Source organism: Ambystoma mexicanum, chromosome 2q (assembly GCF_040938575.1).
Source record: "Ambystoma mexicanum isolate Mex_15411 chromosome 2q, UKY_AmexF1_1, whole genome shotgun sequence".
NCBI classification, from domain to species: domain Eukaryota; kingdom Metazoa; phylum Chordata; class Amphibia; order Caudata; family Ambystomatidae; genus Ambystoma; species Ambystoma mexicanum.
In genome coordinates, this window is record NC_090924.1 from 87,855,684 (window position 1) to 87,877,831 (window position 22,148).

The window sequence follows — 22,148 nt, forward strand, 5'->3', positions numbered from 1 at the left end:
GACTAATCAGCATGAATAGTACCAGAGCATCAGTGACACAGTAACAGTTTGACCAATATGTATATGTGATTTCACAAGGTTTATAGTGAACAACAATATTACAACTCACCTTTAAGCTGGACAAGAAGAGATTTCTCAACCCTGGTAACAATCTCGGTCACTGTGCTGCTGTTGGAAGGGACGTATGCCAGCTCCCATTGCTCATTCTTGTGAAAGAACGTAGGCAAAACATTGATCATCTCACTAGGGTATGAAGTGGCATTAGGGTGATTCTCAGACTCAACTCTCTGGCGCAGGGCAATGAGTATAGCAGCTAAGAGCAATGGCAGAGAGATCTCGACAATGGTGACCAAGATTTGACGCTTCTGTAGGAGAAAAATTAGACCAGTGAATGAAGCTGTTCCGTGTACAGCGGTAATGTATAAACAACTCTTATTGTGCTCTCAACAACACCTCGTGAACGGGGAGAATCAATATAACCACTTTAATCTAATAATACTATGCCACTACGCTTACTCTTCTATACACCATCATTCAACTAGAACACAGCTATACCCCTGATAATTCGGCCTTGCTGTTCACATACAAACAACCCCATGAACACCTCATCACCCTAATAAAACGCAGCTAGCTGAGCACATTCCGGCTAGCTGTTCGCATATGCGTTCCTCAGGCCTAACACAGCCAGAACCCAGTCTGGGTATCCACCCACCAGACTGAACACTTCCAATTGATTTCCTCAGCACCACACCGCACCACACCTATGGCTAGGAAGCAGCTATCATCCAACAACTACACCAGCTGCACACATATCCGGTGCACCCATGCACCATATGACAACTCTCTACTGACTTGAACTACGGTTCCCGGGGGCGTTCAACCTACCAGCGCTTATATAAATGCCAAGCAACATAACAGAACACTTAGATAGTTCCGTAGTCAGCAACTTAGCTGCTACGCTGCATCAGACACTTTTTGCTCCTCTCAAATATTTGATATTGTATCTAGTACATTACATTGGTGTTCAGCTTATTTTTAAGTATGCCCATATTTGGGAAGTGGTGAAGCCTGGAATAGAGTTTAGATGATTTTGTCTGGAAGTATGACGTTTAACGAGTGGCACCATCACTTTTCTCATCACCAATTTTCTGTGTTTAATAAAGCCATTTGTATTAATGGTTTTTAAGAACTCCACATTGGCAGACAAACAGAAGCAATGGGAGATAAACCATTTTAACGGCAATCTCACAATTTTGTTCAAGTGGTGAAGCTGGTATTAGAACCCAGATTTTCTGGTTTAAAATTGTATCCACTAGACAGTTTTTTCTCTCCTTCCTGTCCCACCTTCTGCTCGCCTTTTCTCTATTAAGTTTCCTTTATCCCATGTGTTGGGGGGTCAGTTGAGCAGTGGAAAGCCAGTTATGCCTCTAGCATTATTAAAAGTGGCACTGGAGCAGCTTCACTACCCAGCGAACACAAGAGAGTCTTGCTGTAACAATCTGAGAAGATTGGTTCTCACCAAATTTATTAGAACATGTGGCACAGTTTATTGTGAACTGCATTGTATGCAAGAAGTTCACAGAAGGACACACCTTAAGGACAGTAAGCTGAGCAATCCCAAGGCCTAATGGTCCTTTTCAGCATTTACGTATATATTATGTGGATAAGTTGCAAGTATGCAATGGATACAGGTACATGTTAGCGGTAGTTTGTCCCTTTTCCAAAAGGATTGAGGCAGGTCCATGCACACACACCCTGATACTTCATACGCTGCCAAGTTCCTTGTGCCTAAAGTGTTCCCTAGATGGGGTGTGTCCGACAATGGCCTGCATTTTGTAAATGAGTTTTTAGAACAGATAGTGCTTCTATTATGCATAAAACACGATTAAACAGACTTCTCAAGGTGAATTGAATAGGACTCTGAACAAGGGGTGGCTGCATTGTCTACGTCTTGCTTTGTTCGCACTGAGAAATCAGCCTGGTTCAGATCACCACATGACTCCCCATGAGTTGGTGACTGGACGCTGCATGAGAGTATCCCTTGCTCCCCCCACTAGAATAGAAACTGATGCCCACAGCGCAGGGAAGGATTTAGGTGATGAGATGCATGATTATTTGACAAGTATGACCACTAGTGTTACTTTCATTTCTCAACAAATCAAGCAGCAGAGGGAAGGGTCGAATAATATTGAGGAAGGCTGCCCAACCTGTACATATTAGAGGAGGTTACACCCACAGCTGTCAAAATGAAAAATAGAAGGGCCTGGCTGCATCTAAATGACGTGAAGCTCTACAAAGGAGACACACCAACCCCTCTGGCAACCGCTGACTGAAGCAACAGAAGAAGTTTCACAGATGACAACAAGATCGGCTACCAAGGGCCAAACTAAAGATTTATCAGAATAAATAACATTTCTGTACTTTTCAGGCATTCCCAAGTCTGAAGGGTAGCGAACATTGCAACAATTACAGAACAATTTTAGTTAGGAAAAAGAAACAATGTGCCAGAAACAAAGCAACAATGTATATACATATATCACTTCATGCTGCCTATAATTGTAACATAACATATATTTTTGCATGCTCTTCTTACTAATATTCTCCAGTCTTACCCAGCTTTAGTAAGACAAGAAGTGGATGTGGTTACATTTTTGAGGAATCCTAAAAATGGCCCCAACATTCTCAGAGTTATCATTGCAATTATCCTACAATATTTGCCGTAAAAAGAGAAGAAATCCATAAAAAGTGATCGAAACACACATTGAAAGAAAAAGAGAATGAGGAATATTTCATGGTATAAGAGGTACTATGCCAATGAGAAGACCAATAGGTTCATTTGGATTAATACTTATATTGTCATTTTGTACACGGATTTGTCTTTTCTCTCTCATTATTATGGCTTTTCGACAGTTGATTCTTAAAAATACAGATGAAATATTAAGTGATGATGCTTCTATGGCTATCCCTAGTAAAGGAACAGACAATGTTTTCCCTAATGTTTCTGAACAAATTGTTCGAGCAAAGAGATGCTGCAGAAGATAATGAGGATATAAACTCATATCTTGATAATTCTGCCCATTTAAAGAATAATATGTGGTATCAACACAGGAAGGAGGTGGGGAGGAGAACATCGGGGGAAAGCTGCTAAGTGTGTTCTCTCATCCATTATGCCATGAGCACAACCAGAACATCCATTTCAAGAGAAATACCTGAACACGATGCAAAGTGTCTCAGCCATCTAACAACGTGCACAACCAGAGGTCAATTCAAAGGAAGGTGGCAACCCTACGATCGCGATCAAGAAGGTCAATTCCCATATGAAGATGCTTATGTGAAAACACAAAAGATGGTAAAAGAGATATGCAGAAAGAGCCAGATGCTTATATATTCATCCCTGACTGAAGAACAAATAAAGGTTGTTGAAACAAAGAGGCTGGGATGTTCAGACATACAGGAAAAACCAGGAGTACCAGGATGCTGGGAGAGACCTCAATTACTGGTATGTGGATGAGTAACCACCAGTCCAGGATGGGAAGAAGGAAGGTTATCTTGCATTGCACACTTATTGAAGAAGGAAACAGTAAGCATAGTGCAAATAGTAAACCACATATTCCTAAAGTCATGGGCTAAGTATTCTAAGATACTAACATTGGTCAAGGAAGAAGCAGGGAGTGCATCCATATTACCAATGAGGAATGCCACAATATGTTTCTGAAATAGAGGACTGATTAAAATTGGAGACAAAGAATGTAACCAGATAATTGTTGCCCCAGGAATGAATGGAGGAAATGGTGTGCCGATGGACCACTATTGGGCCTGTGGATCTAAACCTCATAAGCAGCTGCCTAAGAATTGGGAAGGAATATGCTCTATAGTAATCATACATGTTCCTGCATTAGTAATTGGCCAAAGTGATCTTCAGCTTTCTGAAAATGGATTCACACCAAAGAAAGTAAAGGTAACTGGCCCTCTTTCGGCTGAAAAGAGAACTATTTCTCAGCAAAATCAATAAAAGCTTACAATAGTATTCCAGATGAGCATAAACTGTTTGGGAAAATGGCAATAATACTTACATCTATATTTATGTCACGGCTCTAGACTGCAGTGAATGCAAAGTGGTTCAAAATCACCAGATGGGAGATGCAACAGACAATCAACACAACTATAAAAGGATTCAATGCGATTCGAGAAGAATTAAGGGCAATTTGATTGATGACCCTCCAGAACAGGTATGTCTTGGACTTGATCAAAGCAATGAAGGTGGTGTTTGCGCCAAGATCGGGCCTTCTTGCTGTACTTACATAGCTGCCCGTGATGGAGAAAATGGAACCCCGACAGAGACAATAACAAGTTTGTCAAATTTACACATGAAAATGGAAGAAGTAGACGAGCCTGAAGGAGATGACTGATTTTCGTCCTTGCTTTCCTGGATTCTGACCTGGATGACAAATGCCTTCAAGCTACTAGGAGCAATACTAGTGTTAGTAATGCTGGGATTCTGCATTGTGAGAATCATCACTGGACAATGTCAAAAGACGGCAAAGAAAGCTATCTGGATGAAGATAATGATAGCTATGAATGTTGAAACTGGAAAACACATGCAAAATTAGAGCTCCACCCATGAAAATATAAAGAAAGTCCCTTGGCACGCCCAGGAGCGAGGTTTTATTACTATAAGAATCACAAGAAATATGTAAGATGTTGGGTATTCAGTCCACCATCTGGGGAGTGCTACTATATGACTTGGAGTGTGGATGAACATTTAAAGAATGCAGGTCACCTAAGGGGGCTGATAAAGATATGGATCTCAAAAAAGCCACAGTGTGAAAAGAAGGTGAGGAAGATTGAGAAGGTGGTTTGAAATTCGACAAGAGGGAGGAATGTTGCGTCACCCTTTCTCAACTCTCATGCTGAAGTTTTTTTGCATCTTGTACTCATGGTGGCCCTGAATCATGCTGTCCCATCTTCATCTTGTATCCTGTCTTGCAATATTATGTGTTACTACTAACTTCTGCCATTGTATTCACTCTCCCCCTCTTGCTTCTCCACTCTTGACTGCTAACTCTTTGTTCTCTCCTCCTCTCCCTTCTCCCTTTTCCTATCTCCTCCCCTTACTTTCTTCTATTCACTTACTCTATCAGAATTGTCCCTGGACCTAGTATGATAGCAACCTCGTCTGTCTCCTCCTCCCTCCCCTTACTGGTTTTTTCCTCCCCAACACCCCTCCAGCACTATCTGAAATTTCGTCAGACCTAATATGATAGTCGCTTGTTTTCTTCCTCCCCTACCTTTCTGCACCCCTGTCCCTCACCTCTTGTTTTTTTTCCGGCTCTACCAGAAATGTTCTCAGGCCTAATACGGTAGTCGCCTGTCTGTTTCCATTTCCTTCCCACTCTCCCCCTCCCTTCCTTATCTATGTTTTAGCTCTTGCACTATCTGATATGTCGTCAGGCCGAGTACGACAGTTAAATTCACATCCTTACTGTTCATGGCCTGTAAGAATGTCATTGTTTTTTCCCTTGTTCCCTCCCTTGCCTTGAAGCGTTTTGAAACACATTGTGTATAGGCTCTATATAAATAAACTATCATATCATATCATATATCAATGTAGAGGAGCAGATGATGTCCTCTGTAGTGCCCGCCCCCTCACTTCCGTCATACTGGAAGCAAAGCAGGAAGACTGTGCATGGCACCAGGCATCGTCCCAATACCACAACGAAAATATGAGAGAGGTTATGCACGCAGACAACCATATCAAATGTACCCTTGCACTGAAGTGGTGGAAGGATGTCCGCATACACAATTAGAGTTAGACAAGCTGTAAGTGCGAACAGATGAGAGTAAAGTGGCGTCATAAAGGAAAGACTGCAGAAACTCAAGGTAGCACAGTTATATGGAAGCTTGCTGCAGTAGATACTATAACGTGAGGAAAGCGGCCATGATGAAAAGATGGATGTCAGATCGTGTCAAAACCACTTCACAAACAAACCAGGGCCAAAATCTTCCTGCCTCTACTCTCCGCCCTTTGCAACTCATCCAGAACAGGACTGCAAGACTTGTCCTTGGCCTCAAGCCCAGGGACCGTATCTCTCCAGGACTGAAATGACTACACTGGCTCCCAGTGGCTGCAAGGATTAAGTTCAAAACCCTCTGCATTGTCAACAAGGCCTTCTGGGGCCTTGGGCCAAAATACCTTCAACTCTCTCTTCCTAAATATCTTCATTCTCGAGCTCTTCGCTCATCCACCTCCAACTACCTCAGGGTCAGCCGCTTCTCCAAGCAACGAGCTGGGGGTAGATCTCTCTCCGCAGCAGGGGCCTCCCTCTGGAACGGCCTTCCTGCCTCCCTGAAACTGGAGGATAACCATCTCTGGTTCCTGAAGCACCTCAAAACCTTCCTCTTTGCCTCCGCTTTCTCTACCTCTCTCCCCTGCTAAAATCACTGAATCTGCAACTGGGCCACTCACCGATCTCGGTCCTTGGCCCAGCCACTCTTCCCTGCACTGCCTACCTGCACTACGGGATGGTCTCTGTATCCTACAGCCCCTTCTCCCGGCACTTACCTTGCACTTGCCACCAGCTGGCCCTATTATTTATCTTGTATTCTACTAACCATATACTGCACTTTCCTTGCACTTGCCACCAGCTGGCCCTATTATTTATCTTGTATTCTACTAAGCATGTACTGCACTTTCCCCTCTCCCCTTCCCCTTGCACTTTTCCCAGTCCCCCTACCCTTGCACTTGCGCGATCTGAATGACACCTGGCCTAGTAGGATCGTTGTCTGTCTCCCCTTGCACCCCCCCCCGCCTCGTCGCGCCTTGACACACTTGTGTATGGGCGTGTTACAAATGCCATATCATATCATATCACACATCAAAAAGACAGCAGAAAGCAGCTTCATGCAAAAAACAAAGATGAACAAGTTACTTACCCCAGGTAATGTTCTTTCGACTGGATGTTCCTCCCACGTATTCCTCATCTTTGATATTCGATATCCAGCTTCAGCTGCTTTGACATTTTTTTCCGTCAGAGGGATTTGTGCGTCGATGCAGTTGACTCAATGTCCCTCGATGGCCTCCGTCTCGAGGGTGATGTCATCAAAGGTATACATAGCCCATGCAGCACCCATTAGCTTCAGTTCTGTTTTTTCTTTCAGTAGAACTAACCGCATAACCACGGGTTTGACCATACTAAGCTTTGAAGTGGCAAAATGTATTAGCATGGGAAATTCTACTTTGGGGTAGGCTTGGAGGGCGATGAGGAATACGTGGGGGGAACATCTAGTCGAAAAAACATTATCAGAGGTGGGTAACTTGTTCTTCGAATGGATTTTGTCCTCCCACGTATTCCTCATCTTTGATAGACTCCCAAAGCAGTGTTTGTTTTGGTGGAGGGAATAAGAATGTTCTCAATGGTTTCCCTTAACCGAATGGAGGACAGCTTTTCCAAAGCTTCCAACCTGACTGAGGGAAGGATCAAGGCAGTAATGCTTTGTGAACATGTGTATAGTAGACCACGTAGCTGCCTCACAAATGTTTCGGGAAACCTCTTTGCAGAGAAGTAGAGGTAGCCATGCCCCTGGTGGAATGGGCACTCACACCTTCATGAGGATCTTTGCACGCCAGCCTGTAGCATTCTGAAATTGCTAGAATGATCCTTCTGGATAAGGTCTGCTTTGTCACAGCCTGACCCAGTTTGTGACCTGTATAGCCTATACAATGCTGATCATCTAAACAAAGTTTGGATAATCTAGAGATGTAGAAGCTTAGAGCTCTATGTGGATCCAATCTGTCTAACCTCTCCTCCTCGTTGCCTGGATGAGGTGGAGGATAGAAAGTGGTAAATACAATTTTTTGTCCTACATGACAATCTGAAATGATTTTAGGTAAAAATGAAGGCTTAACACTCAGAACAACTTTGTCCTTGTGGAAAATTATAAAGGGTGGTTTAAATCATAGTGCCTGCAATTCACTCACTCTACGGGCTGAAGTTAATGCTACCAACAAAATAAGTGGTTTTAGACATTAGCAACCTTGACAGACATAAAATTATAAGTTACTCACCGTGGTGACTAACGTACTCTTAGTCCGCTTTCCTCCATACTGCAAGGGCGGCCCTTCCTATGGACGGGAGACAGAACCTTTTTCACCAGAAAAACCTTCTTCTCCTTTAAATATAGAGGTGCGCAGGGCTGCGGTCCTGGGAGCATGCCCTGCCCTGACTCCGCGCTCTGGCGCCACACCTCAGTCCCCATAGACGCGTCGACAATATATTACTATTGCCTAATGACACCAGATTTATTAGGGGGAGGATGGTTGGACGTATGGAGGAGAGGGGACTAGGAGTAACTTATAATTACTCTTACGTCCTGTCCCCTTTCCTCCATACTGCATTGGCGATTACAACTGAGTGTAGCCCCAGGGTGGAGAGGAGACCCTCCATAAGCAACCGCCTGTCCAAAAGCCGCGTCTGATCTAGAGCCGGCATCCAAACAGTAGTGCTTGCTGAAAGCCGAAGGGGAGGCCCAGGTGGCTGCCCTGCTTCTGACTTGCCAGGGGACATGCCGCTGGATTGCGATGGCGGTGGCTTGGCTCTGACCACGTGGGTGTGCATGTTGGCCGGAAGTGGCTTATGCTGTCCCTCGTATGCTTCCTTGATGGCCAAGACCATCCACCGGGCTATGGAGGCCTTGGAGGCCTGATACCCTGGTCTTGATCCTCCGAAGGTGACAGAGTGTCTGACTTACGGAATCCCTTGGTCCTGTGCAAGTAGAATTTCAGGGGACGCCTGACATCGGGGCAGTGCAGAACTCTCTGTGCCTCATCTTTGGTACAACAAAAAAATGTAGGTAGCACTATTTCTTCGTTTAGATGGAAAGCAGAAGGCACCTTGGGTAGGAATGCTGGGTGTGTCCGCAGGACTACTTTATGCTTGTGAAACGTAGTATATGGTTCTGAGGCGACCAGCGCCTTGATTTCGCTGACTCTGCAAGCCGAGGTGAGGCCAACCAATAAAACCGTTTTAATGGTGACCAGCCTAATGTCCACTGACGCCATTGGCTCGAATGGTTTGTGTGCCGAGGCACCCAAGACTATGTTGAGATCCAACACAGGGTGTGGTCTCTTGATAGGCAGATAGGAGTCTGGCGAGTCCCGCCAAATGCTTTCTGAATATCGGATTGGAAGAGGAGAACACCTCTTCCTTTGAGTTCCTGCAGGCCCCGATGGCTGACAGGTAAGTGCAAGTGTCGACCTGCATGCCTGAGTTGGCGAGATGCACCGAGAAGGAGAGCACGTCGTCCAAAGTACATGCCATGGGGTCGATATTCTTGGAGTCTGTCCAGTGGCAGAACCTGGCCTGCTTGCTCTTGTACTGGGTCCAGGTGGCCTTGCTCCTTGTGCCCTGTATGATCTCTAGATTAGCCTGGGATAGGCTGAGGTGCCTTAGCGTGACCTGCTCAGGAAACACGCTGCGAGGGATAGTTTCTGTAGTGTGGGCGATGACACTGCTCCCCTGCTGCGCCAGAAGATGTGCTGGGCCCGTTGGAAGGTGGATAGGTGGACTGCCTGAGAGGCTGAGCATCTCCGAGAACCATGGTCTGGCTGGCCTCCATGAGGCTATTAGAATGACGCTGAGGTGGTGAGACTCCTTGATCCTGCATATCACCCCTGTATCAGCGGTGTGGGCGGGAAGGCGTATGCGTCATGCTGTGCCACTGAATCTGGAATGCGTCGCCGAGGGAGCCGGGGCCCTGTGCCTGTCAGGAGGCAAACTGTTGGAACTTCTTGATGTCCCAGGTGGCAAAGAGGTCCACCTGGGGGTGTCCCCGTTTGCTGAAGATCTCCTGCAGCACAAGGTTGTGTAGTTGGCACTCATAATTGTCTGCTCCCAATCTGCTGAGCCTGTCCGCCTCCAGGTTGGATTCTCCCGGGAAGATGGACAGCTGTGAGGTAGATGTCATTTTCCAGGGCCCATTCCCACATGCTGACTGCTAGTCTGCACAGAGGAGGGGGATCGGGTACCTCTTACTTGTTGACATAGTACATGCTGGTCAAGTTGTCTGTGTAAATGAGGACAGCCTTGCCCCCGATAATTGTAAGGAAGGCCCCGAGTGCTAGCCATATGGCCTTCAGTTCCAGCCAATTGATGTGGTACTTCTGCTCCTGCCGTGTCCAGGTGCCATGGACTAGGTGGTTGTCCAGGGTGGCGTCTCATCCCTCGAGAGGTGTCCGTGGTGATGGTGACCTGAGGGGTAGGTTGCCGGAAGGGCTGGCCCGTCCTCAGGTTGTAGTCCCTGGACCACCATGTGAGGTCCGGGTGAAGAGATGCAGGAACATTGATCATCTCCGCCTGAGAGTCCCGTTCCTAGTTCCATGATGCTGCAAAATGCAGCTGTATCCTCCTCATCCTGAGTCTCGTGTGGGGGACGGCCAACAGGAACGCCGCCATGAGACCCAGTAGGTGTTGGTACCAACAGGCCAATGTCACCTCTCTGCTGAGAAAGTGAGTAGTGGCCCTCTTGATGGCCGTGATCTTGTACTCCGAAGGGAAAATTCTCTCGGAGCAAGTGTCCCAGATGAGGCCCAAGAAGGTCAGTCTCTGCATAGGCTGCAGCTGCAACTTCTTGAGGTTGAGCGAAGTGTGGTGCACCACTTCCGGAGATGTCGCCCTGACAAGCCAGTCGTCGAGCTTCGGGTAGATGTGGAGGCCCTGGGCCCTGAGGAGGGCCACCACTGTATTCATCAGCCTGATAAAGACCCTAGGGGTCGAGTTGAGGCCGAAAGGGAGCACCTTGTATTGGAAATGGTAGCCCATGATCCTGAATCGTAGAAAAGAACGATGAAGCTGCCAGATTGGGACATGTAGGTACGCATCCTTCAGATCCAGGGAGCACATGCAGTCTCCCTTGCACAATGTCTCCGCTATTAAAACTGGCGTAACCATCTTGAATTTTTGTAGAGGTAGGGAGAGGTTGAGGGTGGATAGGTCCAGCACAGCTCTCATGCCCGCCTGGTTCTTTTTCTGAATGGCGAAAACCCTGGAGTAGGAGCCCAGGCCTTGCTGGGAGGCGGGGACTTCCTCCACTGCCTGGCACTTGATGAGCAACCGGATCTCCGCCAAAAGAGTTGTTGCCCCAATCTGTGGGAGTGGAGGGGAAAAGAGAGGAGTAGAAGCTGGTATGGATAGGCGGTACCCCATGTATACTACAGAGAGGCTCCAGGGGTTCACAAAATTCTGGTGCCAGAAATGTGGATGGAGAGCAAGCCTGCCACCCCACTGGAGATACGTGGACCCGAAGGGGCGGGTCATGCCTTCTTTCCCTCTGAGATTGTTGCAGAGGAGGGGCACTGGAAAAAGCCCCTAAACCCCACCCCCTTTTTGTTGCTTGCATCGTTGCTGGGTTGGCAAGCGGTCCAGTTGGCCGGACCTGCGCTCTTGGAAGCCGTGGAACTCTACGTATGTACGCCTCTTGTCTGAGCACTGCTGTGACTGAGTATGTTTTGAGCGTGCATAGTCTTTGTAAGGATGGATAAAGACTTGGCCGTTTGTGAGCTGTTTTTCTTTTTGTCCAGCTCCTTGTCCGTAGTGTAGTGGAAGAGGTCACCCCCTTCGAATGGCAGGTTTAAGATGCGTTCCTGGACATCCGGGTTAATTTTAGTAGCACGGAGCCAGGCTGTTCTTCTCATGTCCGTGGTGATGCAGATGGCCCGGCCAGAGGTGTCTATGTGGGCCACGGTGGACTCCATGATGTCTTGTGCCACCATCTTGGCCTCTGCCAGTCCCGCCCTGAAACGTGATTGGCTCTGCGCCGGAAGCTTTGGGAGGAAATCCGCAATTTCCCACCACAGCCTCTGGTTAACGGCTGACAGCATGGCATCCGTGTTGGCTTGATGAAGATGCAATGACGCGTTGGAATACAGCTTCTTCCCGTACGCCTCCAAGATATTCTCCTCCTTGCCTAGCAGTGCCACAGACGAGGAGGCTGAGGATGACTGAGGCTTGGAGTATAGTGATGCTGCAGTGATCACCAAGAAGTGTGGCTGAGGATAGGCCGACAGCAAGAGTGTATCCCCCTCCATCTGCCTGTACTTGGCGTCCAGGCGTCGATTGGCCGGCTGGACCCAGTGGGGCTTGAGCCAGCCCTTTTGTGGCCAGGGCGACAACGTCCTTCTGCGTCGGGATCCCTGTTCTTGCTGTGGGACGTAGCGTGAGGACTTTGGCAAGGACCCCCTTTGCTGCTTGTTCGACCTCGGGTTGAGGATGACCCAAGTACTCTGCCAGCCCTGCAAGACGTTCGTGGAAGGCCCTGGCTGACGACAGTGTCTCGGGGTCCTCTTCCTCATCTGTGTCCACCTGGGGGTCTGGTTGGTCCATCACCGGTGGTGGAGTGCTGGGAGCCGCATGCTGAGGTGTTGGGACCGGAGCCGGAGGCTGCCAAGGAGGCTGGCACGGAACGTGCTGCACTATCGGTTGGGGGGCCAGAGCGGTCGGCGGAAGCTGTACAGGGGCCTGCGGCACCAGAGCGATTGGTGAGAGCATGTCCCTGATGGCGTCTCTGAGGATGACCCCCATTCGAGGAGATTTCATGAGCCAGAGGAACCTTTCAAAGAACCTGTCCTCACAGGCTGGAGTGGGTGGTAGGCGATATTGATGGGGTAGCGGGCGGCTGCTGGAGCCGTTGCATGCCCTGCCCATACGGACGCAGCGGAACCTACCCTGCACAAATGATGGATAGGCTGTAGGCCACGTACCTGGTTGACACCAGTCCCACCTTGACACTCGTTCCACCACCTGCTCCCTTCCTTGGTGCGGCATCGGACGAGCGTCCCTACTGTCTGGCACAGCGGCCATCTTGTCGAGTTGCCTTCCATGTGCCTGCGTCGTGTTGCTTGGCTCACTCGGCCCAGCCTCGTCCAGGACTCTTCAGTATGGATCATGAGGCCTACCCTGCTCCTCAGGCCGTAACCTGGTAGGCATTTCACCCCTCTGCGGAGATGCCGGTTGAGCTGTGTTTAGGCGCTTCCTTGGACATGTTGCCGGTACTAGGGCGTGGCCCCTCGGTTGAAGACCTGGTAAAAGAACCTTCTGGTCCCCCAGCACTGTCACTGGGAGAATCCAAAGATCCCTCCTCCTGCCGGCCAGTAGCTGAAGTAGCCACGGTACTCGTGCTGGTATGGGAACCTGAGCGGTCCCTCCCGCGCGGGCGAGATGTTGGGACGGAGTCTCTCTTGCGGGGTGCACTGGAAACAATCAGCCCTAAATTGGGCCTGGATCGATGATAGACGAAATACTTCAGGTCCTCTGGAGGCGATCTTTGGAAGAGCTCCCTCCACCTGGCTAGTCTGTTCTTCAGAGACCTCGAAGAAAGCGTGCTGCACGTGGTACAAGCTTGCCAGCTGTGGTCTGGGCTATGGCAACACAGGCAGAGGGTGTGGGGGTCTGAAGTTGGAAAGAGCCCGTCTCAGGATGGACACCTGCTGAACCCTGTAGAAGTCGACATGCACCAGGGAGGAGCGCAACGGCTGAGGACCGAGTATCTGAATGATAAAGACAAAAACACAGAAGAGACGAAGTATCCGCGCGTGGAATTACATGGCCAAAGCCAAACCCAGGAGCGCTGGTCAATTTGGCCCGTTCCCGTCAACACGGAAAAGGGGACTAAGGTGTAGCACCGGAGGGCGGAGTCAGGGCAGCACATGCACCCAGGGCCGCACCCCTGCACGCCTCTAAATTTAAAGAGGAAGAAGGTTTTTCTTGTGAAAAAGGTTCATCTCCCATCCCTAGGAAGGGACGCCAATGAAGTATGGAGGAAAGAGGACGGGACGCAAGAGTATGTAGAGGTTGACATGGTGCACACAAGACATTTTAACACCAGATTAAGGTCCCAAACTAGAACCTGGAAAGGAGATGGGGGGGGGGGGGGAACACATTGGTGATTCCCTTCAGAAATGGTGTTACCAGTGGGATCTTAAAATATGAAGATTCCTCAGACGAGCGCTTAAAGATGGATAGCGCCGCCAAATAGCCTTTAATTGTTTCAACCTGGAGGCCCAGAATGGCTAGGTAAAGTAGAAAAGATAACACCTCTGGTGTTTTGCATAGTAAAGGGTCTATATTCTTGTCCTTGCACCAGCTGCAGAATGTGTTCCAGCGGCAACGGTACAAGGACTTTGTTGCTGGCCTTCTGTCAGAAAGCAAAATCTCCAATACGCCATCCGGGTGGTCACAAACCTTGTATCTCAACCTCTCAGAAACCATGCGTGAAGGCTGAGAGTCTTGACATCTGGATGGAGAACCTGACTCTCCTCTCGCATGAGAAGGTCCTCTCATTGTGGAAGACATATTGGAGGGCAGATGGACATGTCCAGAAGGTCCTGTTACCACGTCGTCCTGGCCCAATCCGCGGCAATTAGGATCATGAGTTCCACAAACTTCCTCAACCTCCTGATCACGTGAGGAATGACGGGGACTGGAGCAAACGTGTACAGGAGTGGACACTCCTTGTGGGAAATTCCCTAGAGAAGTACAGTTTGCACTTCTGCTTGACACTGATCGTGAATAGATCTACTTGAGGGGTTCCCCAAAGGGTGAAAATCTCTTGAAGGACTTCCTGAGCTAGTTCCCACTCGTGGGAAGCTGTGCTCTGCCTGCTCAGAGCGTCCGCCGCCGTGTTATTCTCTGCGGCTAGGTGAATAGGTGCACTGCTGATAGAGAGGTTTGTTCTTGTATTGTCCAGAACCAGAGCTGCATTGCCTCTCTGCACAGTGGTAGTGACCCTACGCCTCCTCTCTTGTTGAGGTAGTACATGGCCAGTGTTTTGTCCGTCATTATCAGGACATTCTTTTCCCATACAGAGGGCAGAAAGGCCTTCAGCGCAAGTCTGATTGCCCCCAGCTCCAAATGATTGATGTGTAGTTTGGACTCTGATGAGACCAACGACCGCTGATTGTCAGATCGTTGCCGTGGGCTCCTAAGTGAGGCGCCCGTCACTACTGTTATCTCCGGCCATGGTTAACATAAAAAGTTCTCCTTCAGAATGTTGTCCTTGCAGGCCCACCACAGGAGATTCTCTGCGACCCTGCTTGCAACCTGAAGTAGGTCTGACATGTTGCCTGAGAACTGAGACCATTGTGTCCGGAGAGCCCATTGAAGGGATCTCATTCTTAGGCGAGCCTCTGGCACGAGGAAAATGCAACCTCAAAAAAAAAAAAAAAAAAAAAAAAAGGAAGGGCGACCCTGGGCACTATGAAACTTGGGGACCATCTGCAGAATGTCTTAAGCCCTCACCTCGGTTGACGAGCTCTTTCCCCAAGGATGTATCCAGTCTGGCCCAGATGAATTGGAGCTTTTGAGATGGTATATGGGACTTCTTGTTTGTTTGTTTTATTGGTTTATAAAGCGCACCACACCCTGGGGTATCTGGGCGCATTACAAGACAGCTTAGAATAACGGTAGATACATACAAAATAGTAGGGCAAAACAAGTAGGAGTACATAAAATATGGACATACCAATGCAAATGATGGTTAAGGCAAAGGCATGCTAACAAGGCAATATGACAGTAGCGGTAGGGCAGGTACGTAATGGATTTACAGAAGTCAAGGGATAAGTGCATTTTCAAAAGAAAGGAGAGGTGGATGGATTCTGGTACTCTAAACGATCGGGTAGGTGGTGTCGTTCATGGATAGCCATTTTTTGGTGTTAGACCTAAATCTTTGGAAGGTCTGGTCAGTCCTTAGGTAAAGGGGGAGGGCGTTCCAAGCTTGGGCTGCTTGAACAGGGAAGCTATTGCCGCCCGGTCTTTTCAGGTTGAATAGTGGAACTGAGATGCAGAAGGAGTTGACTGACCTGGTCAGTCTAGATGAAGTTTTCCTGGTGATTTTATCTTTCAAGTACTGTGGTGCAGCATTATTGAGGCATTTATGCGTAATGGAAACTAATTTATAGTAGATCCTGTCCTTAATGGAAAGTCAATTGTGGTTCCTTCTAGCTTCAGAGATATGATCTCTCCTTGGGATGCACAAAGCTGTTCTGAGAGCATTATTTTGTAGAATTTGGAGTTTGTTCAGTACTTGTTTATTTGCTCCTGCATAAAGTGCGTTACAGTAATCACGTTTTGACAAGATTAATGCTCTCGCTAGTATGATGCAGCTGTTAGTAGAAAGGTATGGTTTAGCTGAGGCCGTCGCATTGACTTGTTTTCTGAGGTTCAAGGTGGACTCCAGGTAGAAGCCTAGAGTTTGTTTCCTTGGCAGTTTTAATGATGTTACCATCTATGTTAAAGGACGAATACTGGGTGTCTAGTTTGTTCATGTTAGTAGGGGTACCTAGAATTAGAATTTCAGTCTTCTCATCATTCAGGCATAGGCTATGGGCTGCCATCCATACCTGAATGATGAGGTATATTTTGTTTAGTAGGGGGAGGTGCAGGTCGTAGTTTCCGGATAGAGGTATGAGTATCTGGGTGTCATCTTCGTAGTTTGTACTGATGACACCCAAATTATCCAGTTTATCAAATAGAGGCTTAGTACATACACTGTACATAGTTGGAGACGCACAAGCCTTGCAGCACTGCACATGTAATGGGGACTGGGTCCGCAGCGGCGGAAGGCGAGAAGACTCATCGATCTATTACTTAGAAAGGATTTGATAAAGTCTGTGGCCTCTTGTGAGAAGTTTGCCACTGATGACAGTTATTCAGAGAGTATGTTATGGTCTACCAGGTCAAAGGCAGCTGAAAGGTCTAACAAGAGGAGTAGTGCACATTGGGCCTCATTACAACCTGTCAGGTTTGGACCGCGGTGATTCCGTGACGGTGGTAACAAAGTTTCTGTGTCCGCAAGGTTGCGGAAAGGCCGTCCGATTACGTGCCGTCGGTCACGCACACCACACGGACGCGTAAACATTGTTACCGCCATCACGTAAAAAGCCACGGAAATGGACGTAGCGCTGCAACAAGTAGCGCAAAAACCGTGTCCGCCTCTGTCGCCACGGACACGGAACCGGAAATACCATGATCGCCAAAACAGGAAACAGAGAGGCAGCCATCATATAAAGCACAATCCATTGCCATCCAGAGTCAGCACAAGCAGAATCCACACTGTGAGAAGGCAAAAGGGACCACCAGCATGTCTGCCAGGATTCCAGCTCAGAGGCAGCGCAAACAGCGCTTCAGTGCGGCAGAGCTAACTGTTCTGGTGGAGCATATAGTGGAGCATGCAGAGATGCTGTTCAGTGCCGATCAATGGCGTGCCACACAGCGGCGGAGGAAGGAAGTGTGGGCGGAAGCAGCACGCAAGTGCACTGCTGTGGGCGTGACTGTGAGGAACGTCAAGGACTGCCACAAGCGGTGGGACGACCGCAGGCTGAGGGTTCGGAACCTGATCTCCACACTCCGCCAACGCAGCAGTGGGACAGGTGGAGGACCCCCTTCCCCACTGAGGCTGCAAGCATGGGAGGAGCGTTGCAGCAGTGTCCTCCACCTTGAGGGCATTCATGGGATCGAGGAGGCTGAGGCAGGAGTGAGCACACCTGCAGATGCTGTTAAGTGGCGAAACATGAATGCCACATGAGAATATGTTGATGGCATGACTGGGCCAAAGGATCCATTAACAACACCCCCCCAAGCAGTGCATGACTGGGCCAAAGGACCCATCATGATCCGTATGGCAACTAATATCACAACAATGCATACCCCCAACAATCAGATGCATGTAACTAACACTATTGAATGCTCAACCTGTATGATGCATGTGATGCACCCATCAGCCACTACCACAACACTAATTGCATGTCCTCTGTGTCCCCACAGCCGTATCAAGTGACAGTGATACTGCACAACAGGCCAGGCAATCTGCACCGGCACGTGTCCAAGCCACCGCCCCTGCTGCCAGCAGTTCGGCATCTCTGCCCCCAATACCAACTGCAACAAATGTGCCGGCCACCACCACCAACATCCCCAGCGTCTCCACGCTGCCTGAGTTAACACAGGTGCCACGGGAACCCATTGTGCCCACCCAAGCCAACACAGAAGGCAGCTGCACTGCAGAGGAGGCGGCCGGTAGTGACAACAGTGCCCCGGCAGAGCACTCTGATACTGTGCCACAGGGGGAGATGCCCACATTTGATGACCTGGGATCCTTCCATCATCTGGAGTTTAGTCCCACATGACTCCAAAGTCCCATGAGGTCACCCACCCCATCTATGGCAGAGCTTAATTCCCGCATGCAGCGGATGGAGGAGCAGCAGGCTACCCTCACCCAGCTGGTGGAGAGACAGCTTAAGGAATCTAGGCTGCAGAGGGAGTGCTACAGCACATCAGTGCCTCGCCTATCAAGGTCCATTGGACGCTTTGCCAGCACTATTGTCACCCTGGCACGCCATGTGCGGGAGGGTAGTGACAATACCTCCAGGCTCATAGAGTCCATGTTGATTGGGCAACAGGCAAATATTGCACGTATGCCATCTATACCTGATTCTGTGCCATCCAATACCACCACCCCATCCAGCTCCACTACTGCCAGTCCAAGGAGGCGCTCGAGTCGGCTAACGGGGCTCTCGGGCAAGGAAGCACAGGCACAGAAGCACACACGGAAGTGATGGCATGTGTGTGGGGCACTGCAGGACACACGTGGACTTGAAGGGTGTGAGGGGTGGGGGAGGTTTTTTGGGTGTTTGAACATTGGGGCCTGGGTGGGGGTGGGTACGTTTGGGTGGTGGGTGGGCACGGGTTTACAGCTTCCCTAACCATTGCACCTCCTTCCCTGTTGTTAATTCATCAATATATCATCATTTGAAATCAAAACATACATGTGTGGACATCTATCATTTCCTTTGCAGTACAACAAATCATTTATTGTCATCACCATGTCCATGCATTGCTGTGAATGTGCTGTGTCTCAAAAGTAAATGTGAATCAGTTCATCCCGTGCTCTTTGGCCATCAAGTGGACCCCCAGGTGGAGGTGGTGCCATCCCATTCCCATCCCCATCTTCTTCTTCTGCATCTGGGGGCATTGGGATGTTCCTGCGCAGGCAGAGACTGTGCATCATGGCACATACGAGTGTGATTATTCCCGTCTTTGCTGGGGTGTACAGCAGTGATAAGCCAGATCTGCTCAAACAGCGGAACCGGGCCTTCAGCAGTCTGAATGTCCTCTCAATCATTCCACGTGTGCAGACATGTGCCCTATTGTACACCTCTTCATGCCTGTTCCTTGGTCTCCGTACAGGTGTCATCATCCATGGCGTGAGTGCATATCCAGCATCACCAACATAGGATGTAGATGGGGGGACATGTCAGTGTTTGTTGTATCATGTCTTCATCTGATGCTGTGCTATTTTGTATCATTGTTCATTCATGCATGTGTGCCATGCAGTGCTTGGAAGTGTTTATTGGCCATCACAGTGGATGTAGCCAAATGGATATTGACCTACACATTTACGTGCATGTGTACTCTGCCCTGCGGGTGACATTTGATTGTGAGTATGGCATAGTGCAGTGATGTGCACAGATGGCAGAATCACTCCACTGTAATGAAGTAGTTAATGCAGGACGTCTCATTTACAGGCATCATGTGCATTGGGAGGGCAGTGTTCCATTTGTGGGTGGGTGTTTGCAGTGGCAAAAGGTGTATGGGACAGTGACAGTATCGGCTGTGTGCATCATGTGGCAGGGTGTGTACGGGCAGACAGTTTTGACCTGTCATGTCTTCCTTTGTAATGTTTGGGATCTGCTGTCTATTTGGTTGATGGCAGGGGGGGTGATGCATGTGCGGTCACAGCGGCACACTCACAATGCTCATTGGCCTGGAGAGAGACACACCACTTCAACAGGGTCGGCGCATTGTCAGCTGTACTCACCTTATAGCCATGTGTTTTGTCCAGCATAGCGTTCCATGTACCGTGGCAACGTGGAATTCCGCAGTATCATTGAGTCATGGGTTGAGCCTGTGAAACGTGCGCAGCAGTGTATAATCAGTAGCGTGGCATCACATACCATCTGTACATTCAACGAGTGATACTGTTTTCTATTGCGGAACACCATCTCAATTGCACGTGGTACTGTCAGCTCAATGTGGGTGCAGTCAACTGCATCTATGCAATTTGGCATGTCGGCTATGGCATGGAAGGCCAACTTGGTGGCACTGACCTCGGGGAGGGTACGGGGTAGGGCTATGTGTTCCGACACATGGCGCAACAGGGCATCCAGTACCTGTACCAGGATTTTAGAAAAACAGGGTTGTGATATGCCGTGCAGCTCACCGACCGTGTGTTGATAGGTGCCAGTGCCTAGGAAATGCAGCACAGACACAACCTTCAGGAGGTGGGGGATGGCGGTGGGGGTGTCTATGTGGCTGCTGATGTTGTCCTCAATCATGGCAGTGATGTACAGGATTGTTGGACGGTCCAGCCGGTATAGTGTGTGGATCTGTCCTGGGGTAATGTTCCAGGGTGAGGCCCTGATGCGTGGTATTGCAGGCTGCCTGCGGGGTTGTGCCGGCTGGACAATGGGGTGTGCCATAGGTGCAGGGTTGGCTGGTTGGCGCCTGCGCCTCCTCCGCACCATTACTGCCATCATGTGCAGTGCTGCCTGTTGGTTGAGTAGGCCCAGTCCAAGTGCTACTAGAGCTGCTGCCTGCATGGTTCTGTGTTGTGTTGGGCTGTGTGTGGCTCTTTTGTAGGCTCCCAGTGTGCTGCTGGGTCTAGCTGTGCTAATTTGGTGCACCTGTGCCCCGATTCAGTTCAGCAGGCACTGTTTGACGGCATGTACGCAGTGTTTCCGTGTCTGCGCTAGTTGTGATGCTCGCAGTGTTTTGTATTGCCAGTAACGGAGGGATTTCCATGCAGGTGGACTTTACGGGACCCTTAACTCCGCGGTGGCGGTTGGGAGAGGTGCTATTTCCGGGGCTGCGGGTCATGATTGGGCAGACGTGGAAACGGTGCCGGTATGGTTTTACCGGCGGCGTTAACTCCGGACCGGAGTACTTGTAATGAGGCCCACTGTCTATTATCTTTCAATTGATCTATTTGCATTTTCAGATCGATTCATGCAGTTTCCGTTCCGTAGATAGGTCCGAAACCCGATTGTCTAAGCCCTAGGAAATTGTTAGCTTCTAGGTAATGCTGGATTTGGATGTATGCTGCTTTATCAATTATTTGAAGTAAGAAGGGTAGAGTTGTTATGGGCCTATAGTTGGAAGGCACAGTGGGGTCAAGAGTAGCTTTCTTTAGTAAGGGTAGAACCCACGTGTCTTTGAGGTTTGTAGTAATCTGGCCTGTCCTGAAAGAGGCGTTTATTAATTTAGTGATAAGTGGGGGAAGGTCTCTGGCTGCTTCTTTAATTATTTGTGCCGGGCATATGTCGCCTTGGCATAAAGAAAGATTCAGGGAAGTAATGATTCTTTTTACCTCTGAGGTGGTAATTTGGGACCATGGGAGATTCTAGTTCCCTCAGGATTACAAATAGTTCATTTGTACTGGAGCTGGCCTTCTGAATCCTTTTGTTATATGTGTCTTGTTTAGTCCTGATAATCTCAGCTTTGTAGTTCGTGGATATTTTGATTACTTTGTCTTTCTTTTCTTTTGAAGGTAGATTGTTCCATTTAGCTTCTATTTTTCTTTTTTCTAACCTAAGGGCCTTCAGCTGAAGGGTGAACCAGGTGTTGAGGTGAGCATTGGGCTTACTATTTCAAAGTTTGAGTGGGGCAATTGAGTCTAAGGTTTGGGTCATAGTGTTGTTAAATAAGTCTTTCAGTTCTTCTGGGTCTTGCGATTTAGTAGAGTTCAAGGTTGGGATCAGGAAAGGCATCAACTTATCAGTAGTAATATTGCGTTTGTTTCTAGTGAGGAGGGGTGGAGCAATGGTTTTAAATTTAATAGCTGTCCGATTGGTGCAGGTGGTAAAGGAAATGAGAGAATGGTCAGTCCATGTCTGGGATTTCAATGACTGTGATGGAAGCAACACAGTTGTGGTCGACCAACCAGTCTAGTGTTCTTCCTTTCTCGTGAGTGGGTTGGCTAATTTTTTGCGTAAAGTCTAGTTCCGTTAGTGAGTCCGCAAGTAGTTTAGCTGCATGGTCGTTAGGGTCTGAGAATCCTAAGCTAAAATCACCTAACACTAAGATTTGGGAGATAGTTTTGATGTT

At 48.6% G+C, this 22,148-nt stretch overlaps 1 protein-coding gene across 6 annotated transcripts in view; it reads right to left on the reverse strand.

Annotated features, from left to right (window-relative positions):
- The window catches only part of ABCA3 (ATP binding cassette subfamily A member 3), a 1,774,001-nt gene that overhangs the window by 1,265,483 nt on the left and 486,370 nt on the right, over positions 1–22,148 (reverse strand). For all 6 annotated transcript variants that reach the window (XM_069646922.1, XM_069646923.1, XM_069646920.1 and 3 more), the window contains one exon: positions 110–365. In XM_069646922.1, the coding sequence (XP_069503023.1) occupies positions 110–365 (256 nt within the window). The remainder of the gene's footprint in view (positions 1–109; positions 366–22,148) is intronic.